Source organism: Notamacropus eugenii, chromosome 2 (assembly GCF_028372415.1).
Source record: "Notamacropus eugenii isolate mMacEug1 chromosome 2, mMacEug1.pri_v2, whole genome shotgun sequence".
Classification (NCBI taxonomy): Eukaryota; Metazoa; Chordata; class Mammalia; order Diprotodontia; family Macropodidae; genus Notamacropus; species Notamacropus eugenii.
In genome coordinates this window covers 279,965,614-279,977,954 of record NC_092873.1, presented here as the reverse complement: position 1 = coordinate 279,977,954, position 12,341 = coordinate 279,965,614, and the positions used below count along the sequence as shown (strand labels likewise).

General features: G+C 33.5%; 1 protein-coding gene across 2 annotated transcripts in view; it reads left to right on the top strand.

Moving 5' to 3' along the window:
* The window catches only part of COL11A1 (collagen type XI alpha 1 chain), a 276,695-nt gene that overhangs the window by 16,538 nt on the left and 247,816 nt on the right, over positions 1-12,341 (top strand). For both annotated transcript variants that reach the window (XM_072644156.1, XM_072644155.1), the window contains exon 2: positions 10,108-10,275. In XM_072644156.1, coding sequence (XP_072500257.1) covers positions 10,108-10,275 — 168 coding nt within the window. The remainder of the gene's footprint in view (positions 1-10,107; positions 10,276-12,341) is intronic.

Genomic DNA, 12,341 nt, shown 5'->3' with positions numbered 1-12,341 from the left:
AAGTTTCCAAAAATCCAGGCTAATGTTTCTTCCTGCATTTTTAAGCTAAACCACAATTTAATACCAAGCATTGCTTCAATACAATGTGTGGTATAATAATCAAACACTATAATGTTCTCCAAGACATCAGTCAGAAGACTGGGTTTTGAGGAGGTTTTAAAAAATTTACTCAGTAATTTATTCTTAACTGTTGAAACAATACTATTCTTACGTAGTAAACATTAACTTCTGATTAAAGATGCAATTTATTTAACTAGCACTACTTGAAAAATGCTTTGTAAATAATACAGGCTATGAAAAAAATTCTGTGCTCTGGAATAGTCATTACCTTTTAAGTAGACTTTAAGATTGTCTTCCTAAGGCCATGTGTGAACTGTCCAGTTCTTCCATTATGTACTTTCCTTTGAATACAAAGATGACACAGGGTGCTCAGAGGTCCATCACCTATACTGAAGTAAAACAACAACAAGAACTACACATTCAGGAGATTAAATCCCAAGGAAGGAAAATGGGATGAATATAAAAGTATGACTTGAGACTAGTCTCCTAGCATTAGGAGCTCAGAATGAGCTGAAACTGGATAATAATGTTCATGTTGACATCAGGCAATCAACAAGCATTTATGAAATGCTTTTTATGTATGAGAGGAATAGTGCTAAGTGATGGGGCATACAAAGACAAAGTTAAAATAGTCCCTGTTCTCAAGGAGCTTATCTTCTAATGCGAAAGACAACATATTGATATATGTAGAGATGGAAGATGATCTTAATGGGGAAGGCACTTGTACCTAAAGGGACCAGGAAAGGCCTCCTGTAAGAAATGGTCTTATCCTTAAAGAAAGTGAGGGATTCTAGGAATCAGAGGTGAAAGGAATAAGAGCATTCTGGATAAAGCTTGGAGACAGGAGATGGAGAGTGGTATGTGACTAAAAGCAATTGGATCATTGGCTAGTCTATACAATGAATGAAAGAGAGTAAGGGAAGATGAGAATAGTTGTGAAGAGCCTGAAATGCTTGACAAAATACTTTATAGTTGAACCTATAAGTACCAGGGAGCCAGTGGTATTTGAGTATGGGGGAGTGGATGGGGATTGATGATAAAGTCACATGTAAACATTAGGAAAACCATTATTCCAGTTATATGGAGTAGGTAGATTGGAGTGGAAGGGAGGCAGATTAGAAGTCTATTCCAATAGTCCAGGCAAGGGGTTATAAGGGTCTAAACTGGGAAGCAAAAGAATCAACAATTGTGACTGCTATCATATTCAGTGATCTTTGAAAGATATTCCTACTCCTACTACTACAACTACTATTACTATGCATTTATGTAACTCTTAATATGTTCTAGGTACTGTGCTAAACATTTCCCAAATATTCTCATTTGAGAATGAAAATGATACAAATATTCTCATTTGTTCCTCACAAAAATCCTGACAAGTAGGTTCTGTTATCTTCATTTTAGAATTAAGGAAACTGAAGTGAATAGAGTTGAATTGCCTTGTCAAGAATAATAATTCTAGTAAGTATCTGAAGCTGGATTTAAAATCAGGTGTTCTTGACTCCAGGCCCAGTTCAGTATTCACTGTCTTACTTAACTGCCTATAATAACAGCTAGGATCTATGCAGCACTTTAAGTTTTGAAGACCACTTTTATATAAGTATTTTTGTAAGTATTTATAAGTATTATCTCATTTTAACTTCATAATGGCCCTGAGTGATTGGTGCTATTATTATCTTAATTTTATAGGTGAAGAAAATGAGGTACTTAGAGGTTAAGAGATTTGCTCAGGGTCACAAAGTTAGCAAGTATATGAGGCAGGATTTGATCTCTGGTCTTCCTGACTCTATGCCCATCACTTTATTCTAGCTACCAATATAGGAGAGGTATTGCCACAAAAACGAAATATAGTAAATACTGCCTCAATTTAAAAAAAAAGAACAAAATAGATTCTATGAACTATAGGTCAGTGAACTTGATTTTGATTCCTAGGGAGAATCTAGAACACAGAATTAAAGAGATTGTTGGCAAACATGTAGAAAAAGAATGGTGATTACAAGGAGCCAATTAGCTTCTTAAAGAACAGGAGATTACTCTTATTTCTGTTCTTTTTCCTTTTTTAAGAAAAGCCAGGATTACTAAACTGGTAGATGAGCAGAGTAGTGTGGCTGTAGTTTGCATGGATTTTAGCAAAGATGTTAATAAAGTATCTCATGCTATTCTTTTGGAGAAGACGACAAGCTATAGATTAGATAGTATAATCAGATCAGTTCAGAACTGACTGGATGGCCATTTTCAAAGAGTAATTGTTAATAATTTGATATCAATGTGATAGGAGGTCTTCAGAGGAGTGAATCTGTGCTTGGTACAATAAAATTGTTGATGATACACTCATGAAATTTGGTGATTACACAAAGCTGGGAGGGACATCTAAGCACATGAAAGAGTAAGGTTCCAGAAGGATCTTGACAGGTGAGCATTGGGCTAAATCTAATAATGTGAAATTCATTAGGGATAAATGTAAACTCTTTGTGCTTGTTTCATATGTATAAAATGGGTGTAACATATATAGATAATAGTTGTTTTGGACAAGATATTGAGATTTTGGTGGCCTCCAAGCTCAATATGAGTTAATTGTTTGATATGGTAGCCAAAAAAGCTAACGTGATCTCGTGCCATCTTAATAGGAGTGTAGTTGAGGACTAAGGAAGTGATGTGTCCCCCCTAATCTACCCTCGTGAGACCTCACCGGGAGTATTATGTTTATTTCTGGGTGCGACTGTTTAATAAAGACACTGATGAGCTGGACAATTACCAGAAGAGGGCAACCAGAATGATGAACATCCTAGAGTCGATGTCATATGTGGATTATTAGTTGAAGGTGCTGGGGTATGTTTAGCCTAGAGAAGAGAAAAGATGTATGTACATGAATTTCTTTGAGTTTGGAATCCTATTTGTAAGGTTCTTTTAAATTAGATAATATGATTAGTAACTACTCATGATTATTACCAAGTTGGCAATTCAGTAGCCTACATTTTCCACCATGTGCTATCAATTGAATCCATAATGCAATGTCAAATGTCTTCTAAATTGTTGCAATGAGGTCATTAAGGGAAGGGAAAAACCTAAAGGGACTTTCTGGTGTTTCAGTTAGCATGCGGTAAAGCTGCTTCAGGCAACTTCTTCTACATCCTATATTTGTGAAGCTGAACTTTTAAACATATGTATGAAACTTTACATTATTTCTAATCAACTTTAGTCTATGACCACAGCTTACAGAAATATTTTTTTGAGATTCTGATTCTCCATCCATTATATTAGCTGTCCTTCTGTTTTTTGTATCCTCTAAGTCATGAATTAAAAATGCTAAACAACAGAACCAAGGTCAGATTTCTGTGACATCCCAGTGGAGAAGTTGACTAGTCTCTCCTCCATTCCACAAGTATTTATTGTCTCTGCAATGTGCAGAGGGGATATTAGGTTTGGGGGACAGAAAGATAAAAATGCGTATCCTTGAGAAGCTTGTTTTCTATTTGGGGTGGGGGAGGGATCCATTAATTGGCACTTTTTATTTTTACATAATTAGACATGAGCTAGGGTTCTTTAATTTTTTGTAGAGTTAGATCATGGAACATCCATGTAAAAGAGAGGAGCAGAATAATGACTATGTTCGTAATATCATTGGTTTGGGGCATTCTTAAGAAAGGAAACTCCTATCAATACAACTCTGTTACTTCTCTGCAACTTATATCTTAGAGAATTACTTAGAACATTGAGAAGCTGACTAGGGTCACACAGCCAGAATGTCAGGTAGCACTTGAACCCAGGTTTTCCTGTACTGAGGGCAACTCTTTATCCACTTTATCATTTTGTGTTCTTTCTAATGTCTTAATAACAAAATTATGGATCATTAATATGATTCTTCAGAAGTCCCCTCAAGTGGCCCTTTCTGTATTTGCCCTGACATCTTAACACTCTCAGTAGTAGATTTGAAGGCGACTTTAGGGCCAACCAAGAAAGACTTGCTGATCCCTTTAATGTTCTTAGAGGTCTTCAAGGGTTTGGTTTATGCACAGATTGTTACATGTCCATTGTTGAAAGGAAATCAAAGCAGAAAATGTAAATGAAGCATACAAGGTAGAAGATACATTTTATCAAATGAGATATGTATGTAAAGCACATTGTAAACTTGAAAGTCCTATAGCTATTTTAATTATTTTTCTTTCATTTTGCATTTCTTTTTGAGTTTTTCTGAGAAACTTTATGCAATTTCCTGGAAGATACTTATATTCTGACTCTTTGAATCACCAGTCTCCCTTTCAAGGCTCAGTTTCATTGCCACCTCCTACACAGGCCTTTCCTCAAAGTTCTCAGTGTTTAATACTCTATTCTCCCAAATTTGGAGAAAGGAATAAACATTATTAACTATCTACTATGTTCTGGTCACTGTGCTAAGCGCTTTACAAGTATTATCTCATTTGATCTTCGCAACAGCCCTGGAAGATAGATGCCAATGCTATCCACAGGTTGTGACTTGCCTAGGATCATGCAGCAATTTAGTCTGAAGCTGAATTTGAACTTAGGCTTTCTGCCTTTTTACTGTGCCAACTCACTATATTTTATAGTTTTTTATATTTTATGTTTTATTTTATATTTATTTATCTGTGTACATCCTATTTTCTTATAGTAGAGTGTAATCTCCTTGAAGGCAAGTACTTTTCTGTTTTAGTCACTAGCACACAACATTGTTCATAGCAGATAGCAGATGCTCAATAAATGAGTTGAATTTGATTGCTAAATTTCCTTAGTCTTCCAAAGAGGAAAGCATAAAGATGAAGAGGAATAATATCATTAACAACATAAATATTATTATATAAAATGAATTAACACAGATAATATTTAATTAAATAGATGAAATTAATATTGGGTCACGTAATCAACATGATTATATAATATAAATTAGTACTAATGATATATATAAATGATAATAACAGCTAACATATAGGATTTTAGAGTTGTTAAAACACCTTATATATGTTATTTTATTTGATTTTCACAACTACCAACAGGTACAGATGCATGCTTTTATGCCAAATGATTAAACATGATTAAAATAACAACAATAATTATTTTACATTTACATGATGCTTTAAGGTTGAAAAAGACTTTTTGTTACAACTCTATCAAGCAGCAAATGTAAATATTACTATTTTATAAATGAAGAAACTAGTGGTCAGAGAATTTAAATGACATATCTGAGGTCACAGATAAGGATCCAATAAGTGCCAGATCATGGATAGTAAGTCTTCTGACACCAAGGCCAGTTGCTTTTTCTACACCCCATTGAGTACTCTTCTCAATATATCTCATTTTATTCTATGCAATTCCTTTCACCATGGGAAAGTTCGAATGGTAATATATGTGATTATATGATGAATGGTGAATATGTGATTATAATGGACATTACAATAAAATTCTTTCAGAAGTTCAAAAAGTTTGCATCATCATAAAAAAATTAACACCTGGGCAGTAATGGTGGCTTACGAAGTAATTTTTGCAATTTACTATCCATATTAATCTATACAATGCTTGAAGTGCTTAATGCTTAAACATACATACAATAATATATGTCCCATTTATATTTATTATAATACATGTGGCACTTGATGAAAAGTGTAGTTGGGTGTTGATGTATACTCCTGAAATCCTTGCTGTTAGGGGAAGTTGAGGTTTAAGATGGTGGATTGTTTGAGATCAGGAATTCTGAGCTACCCCAAGGCTAATGTTGATTTAGTATCTACACTAAATCCCACACCAGTACTGTGAGTTTCTGTGAGTAGAGGGCCACCAAACTACCTAAGGATGAGTGAAATGGTCAATGATGGAAAAACAGAGCAGGTCAAAACTTCAATTCTGATCCACATTGGGTTGAAACCTATGAATGACTATTACAAATTCAATCTGGTTAAGATAGGAAGGTCCCATCTCAAAATAAGTAAAATGAAATAGGAATATAATGTACAATTTAAAAATGTATTATTGGTCACTTTCTACTTTGTTGAATAGATGTGAGGGATTATGGTAATGGAATTACTCTGGACTAAAACTAGCCCTGACCCTGACCATATAGTCATTACTGATGTTGTCAAGTGGAGAAAACACAAGACATTCCAAACAAAGAGTCTTTAAGGGTTTTATGTAGTAGTGTAATTTTTTGATTTCCACATTGTTTCAATTTTAATTAACTAATGAGACTAACACTCTAAGGGGAATATTACCTCCTTTATTAAACCTTCACTGAACACTTTAATTAGAATTGATCTTTCTTTTCTCTAGACTTTATAACATCCTATAACACTCATTTGAAACTTATTTTGTTCTTATATGTCTTACATAGTGCTTATCACAGTGCCTCATGTAGTAATCCTTTTTTCAAATTTATTGTTTATTTTAAACATCCTTTTCTTTTTAACTTTTGAGTTCCTGATTCTCTCCTTCCCTCTCATCCTTCCCTCACTCACTGAGAAGGCAAGAAGAATATCAATTAATTATACGTGTGAAATCATGTACAAGATATTTCTATTTTAGCCATATCACAAAAAAAGGAAGGAAGGACTAGAGAGAGAGAGAAAGTAAAAAGAAGAAAAACTCTACTTCAGTTTGCACTTAGAGTTCCTCATTTCTCTCTCTGAAGGAGGACAGCATTTTTTCATCATGAGTCCTTTAGAATTATCTTGGATCATTTTATTGATCAAAGTGGCCAAATCTTTCACAGTTGATCATCGCAATCACATTACTGTTATTGTGCACAATGATCTTATAGTTCTCACTTCATTTTGCATCAATATTCGTATAGGTATTGCCATGTTTTTCCCTTGAAATCACTACTCTTATTTCTTATAGCACAATAGTATTCCATCACAATCATATGCCACAACTTGTTCAGCCATTCCCTAATTGACAAGCATCCCCTCAATTTCCAATTCTTTGCCACTACAAGAAGAGCTGTTGTAATATTTTTGTACACGTAAACCCCTTTGCTTTTTTAAAAATCTCTTTGGGGTACAGATCTAGTAGGGGTATTGCTGGGTCAAAGGGTATGCACAGTTTTATCATCCTTTGGGCATAGTTCCAAATTGTTCTCCAGAATGGCTGGTCCAGTTCATAACTCACTAACAGTTTATTAGTATGCCTATTTCCCTTCTCTCTTTCAGCATTTGTCATTTCTGATAGTTGTGAGGTGGTACCTCAGAGTTGTTTTAATTTGCATTTTTCTAATCAATTGTGATTTAGAATGTTTTTTTCGTGACCTTAAATAGCTTTGATTTCTTCTTCTGAAAACTTCCTGTTCATAACCTTTGACCATGTATCAATAGGAGAATGACTCTGGTTTTTATTAATTTGACTCTGGTTCCTATATTTTTGAGAAATGATGTCTTTATCAGGGAAAATTGCTCTAAAATGACAATTGTGCCAATATTTCTAGATATTCAAGGTTTGGCTGATAGACCTATGACCTCATTAATGTAAGTTTACCCTCCTACGATGCAGATAGCAGGCCATTTATACCTATATATTTGGTATAATTTCCTCTTATAAATCTCCCACAGGTTGTCAGTCACTAAATTATTCTATAGGTTTTGCTCTGTTTCACAAAATTGCATGAATGTCAATGGAAAACAGGCCATCTAGTCTATGTGACTGGCCATCTTTCTTTTCCAGTTACACATTTGTCTGATGACATGCTTGAAGTTGCCTCTCTCATGCCCTCCATGAGCCTCTCCCTTGCCTTTTGGGTGACCTTCAATTTTCCTTCGCTCATGTTATTTCATGACTTGCAGTCATACAGCATCAGGAAAAGAATATTGTTAACAAGATTTGTTTCGAGGAGAACCTTGAGATAATTAAAAACACTAGGAAATTGCCCACAAATAATCTAACTTCTCCTCCTCTTCTTGCTCAACTCTGGGCATAGCTGATTATCCCTTGCTGTCCATGCATGGTGTTGGTCCAAGGTATCTGCACTGGTGTAACAACATGATTTAGTGAACTACATATTATATTCTGAACCATAAGCATTCTTGAACCTGTTTTATTATTTTTTTTTCTTTTATGGATAGTTAGGCTATTTTTATTTTCTTTTATGTTTTTGTAGTTACTATATAGATTGGTTTTTTTTGACCTTTTTCTTCTTACCTTCCTTTGAATTGAGCAACTGTGAGATTTTACACCTAAGCTTGTGTCCTAACTGGATTTGGTGGTTGGCTGCCATAACTCTCTACTTAGTGACAAATTCAAATGTACTTTAGCTAAGGTACTTTCTAGATTCTTTTGATCTCTTTCCTATGGCAATTGATTTATGTTGATTATACTTTCTTAATCTTCTACCTAATCCTCTTTTTTGGTCAAATTTATTTAAATATGTTAATGGCAGATGTCTCCATTTTCATTCTTTCTTTGTCTTTTTTTAAAAATTCTTTTTCTTGGACATTGATTCTGATCTGCTAACTTGTTAGGAGCTGTAATTGTGCTCATATGGTATAGTCTTCAAGAAGCTCTATCTCATGGTGAAAGAGTCTGAAAGGTGAAAGGGTCACCTCCACATCTACATAATGATGAAATATTTGAACAAGGACAGCTAATATTGTGATGACTCCGCACTTCAGTACCCAGTCTTTTTTCTGTACACTTAAATGAATTAATAAAATTGGGAGAGGTGTTTATCACATCTAGTACCTCCTGACTCATTTGTCTAAGGTTGTTATAAAGACAGCCCTTTAAGTCATCTGAAATGCCTTTGGATACTTTCATTTCTTACTTTTGAACATAATTTCCCAACATGTTTTTCACAATTTCCCAAAATATTTTTCATCTTTTCCCTGTGCTCAGTTCTTCATTGAAATCTATTTTATTTTGAAGTGTCTTATTCAGATTTTTGTAGACTTTCTCTACCTCATCATCTACAACAGATGAGATCAAAAAACTCCAGTTCTTTCCATGGTAGTTTTTGTAAATGCTGCTCCTAACTCTACTGCCCAAATGTCCCATGAAATGATATTTCTTATTGTCTTTGGAAAAGCAATTCTGTCAACTCTTCCTGAATTTGCCTGTCTAAGAAGTATCTGGAAGTCATATAAATAATCAGCCATGTTTATTTTCCTCCTGTTTTCATTCATGGTGAATATGATTTGGTCCCTTCATTAATATAGCAACCAGATGGTCACTAAATAAGGACCTTTCATTTACAATACTAACAAGTGAGTTAATATTTATTAGCATCTTATAAACTGCCTTTGCCTCCTTTTATGTCCTTTTATCACCCTCATTTCAGAAACAAAAAGGGGCTTCTCAGGACTAAGGGAAATTTTGTATTTTTCTTAATTTCATGGATTGCCATGGAAAAAGAATTTATTGCCAAATGAATGGCCTACTGGTAATGAACCCTTCTCTGCTTAGCTAGGCAGGTACTAGTGAAACAGACATTTTAACTATCTCCATAGTCAGATCTTTTCAGCATTATAGCAGATGTGAAAGGTTGTGCTTAATTGGATCCAGGCTATGATAACATATTTGAATAGAAATTTATTGGAACAATATTTATTTATCAGGAAAAAAAGTTAAATATACTAATGTCAGTGTTAGTAACACCTTAAACAGTTGGATGATACATTAATTAGATGCTAACAGGAAGATGATTAATATGGGTTTACAGCATATCTACAATAATTTCATTACTCAGAATTAATAAAAATTATATGAATAATTAATAAATTCTCTTAGACTATCTCTCTTAATTGTTTGAATTCCCAATCTCCCTAAATATTTGTTTATGTATGGTTCGTGGTAAATTACAAAGGATATAGTATTAACAGCACTACATTGTTTTTCATTATTTTCCCATAGATTTTAGTTCCTTTCTGTTTTTTTGGACAGTTCATTTATGAAAAGATCTTGCCCTAAAATATCAGATAACTATGTAGCCAAATGATGGATGATTATTATTTGCCTCTTTTGATTATTATATTGAAACACTCATTATATTTAAAACCTGCATTTTCTTATGTCAGATTATCAGACCTAGTAATCTTTTTTTCTCCTTTTTTTTTCCAGCTACCCCAGTTGATGTACTAAAAGCATTAGACTTTCATAATTCACCAGAGGGAATATCAAAAACAGCAGGATTCTGCACAAACAGGAGGAATTCAAAAGATTCAGATACTGCTTATAAAGTTACAAAGCTAGCACAGATCAGTGCCCCCACAAAACAGCTATATCCAGGTGAGTTTATAATGGTTTGTATTGTACTTCATAACCTAAAAAGTTTTCTTGTAGCTTAATACTATCTTTTATTATTATCTTTTGATAATTTAAATAATTTACGCAGTCTGATATTTCAGATTCACAAATTACTTATAGTGGGAACACAAATGAATAACCAAACTATCCAATAATTTGGAAATATAAGATCCTTTTTAATGAAAACTCAGATAATATGTCCACTTGATGACTTTTATCATAAATAAATCTATTTCAAGATAGCAGAATTTGAGCCACCATCCTTCACAGCTAAAAACTGCCATGTTCTTCAGTGTTTGTTTATCATTTTTACTCCAAATGTTCCATAAACCACTTTAGAAAAGGATCCATATCCATGTGTCTCTGTGCCCGCATAGTACTTAGAATATGGCGTTTATTCAATATTTACAATTGGATAGGCTGAGAAAATTAAGTTGTGTATCTTGAGACCCCTTCATGGAGTCTCAGTGAAAATAAGTCAAATTCTTCAAAAGTTATTGTGGAACAGGCAGATGACCAAGAAGTTGAGTTGAAAGAGGTCATATCATTCAGTTACTTCTTAATATTTCTATCAACAATCTGTAAATGTTTTTTTTTGAAAGTTTCTTCTTATTGCAAAATACTTTAACGTTTCCTGCTTAAGATATTGGAATGCTATATTTTATGCAAGAATTTCTGTGACTATAGTTGCCACGCAGTGCAAATACATCTCAACAAATTATTCATACATTTTTGCTTCTTAAAAGCTTTCCAAAATGCTTGTAGATATACTCATTTTATAACTTTCATCTGCCATTTTGGTTTAAGACTAAACCATAGATGAAACTCTAGGTTTTAGCACATGATCATACATATAATTGATTTCTCAGAATCTCGGCCCAGAATTTGAAATCATATTTAAAATGGCAACATTCTGAGGGGGAGAGTTTATGACTGAAATCTTATTTGACTTATGCCACAAAATATGGCTTATGTGTATGTTCATAACCTTTAGTATTGTGACAAATTTGGTCAAATTAAGTCAGTTTCTTTAAAGTGATTCTGCAATAGTCAGAAAACACAAATTGCCCAATGATTGCACGGTAATGTAAAACTTACTTTGTTTCAATTAATTTAAGTAAATAGTATACATAATTTTACAAGATTTCTCATTCATAATGATGATCTCTTTTTTTAGTAATTACAGTTTAATTTTGCAGATAAAGAATATGATCATAAGTGACTACTTGAAACAACTCAAAGCAAATTTATCCTCTGAGTTTTCGGTTTCTAAATAATAGACTACTTCCAGACTTAATGAAGATTTGTTCCTCTTTAAGGAGAAAATTATTTGTTAGAGACATGTTTTAAGATGTGTAATGTGTCGGGAAGATTTTATGACAATGACTTTTTAAGCATTAAATATTGATCATGCCATAAAATGATAGGGAATTCTGGAATTAGGCATGGACACTGTTTGAGGCAGTGGATTGACAATTATTCTCAAATTATTATTCTCAAATACTTACCTTTGTCTGTTTGATTCATTACACTCTATTCTTCCATTACATTTTAGATAGGTTAGCTAAAAATGCACACAGGCACACACACATTTATTACTGGGGTAAAAAATAATTTTGTTTAGAAAGTGATATATTACCAAAAATAATGGGATTTGTTCTGGAAACTTGAAGAACCAAATTATGTTTGATTAATATTTTATTTTAATGTGGCATGGTTTTGGAAAGGATTCTCTTATTTTTTTAAAGATATGATATTTGAAAAAGGAAATTTATCCCACATTGCAGTACTTTTCTGGAAAGGGTCTCTAAAAGCATTTGAAAATACCTGGCATATTTACTACATGGCATAGTGGATAGAATAATAGACTTGGAGTTGGGAAGATCTCAGTTCAAATTCTGTTTTAGGTGCTTACCTGGCTGTGGTATCATGGGCCAGCATTTCATAACTTTGAGTTTCAGTCTCCTCATCTATAAAATGTGGGGGTTAAACTTGATGCCTTTTCTGGATCCTGACAGCTCTAAATCTATGATCCTGTGATCGAACTA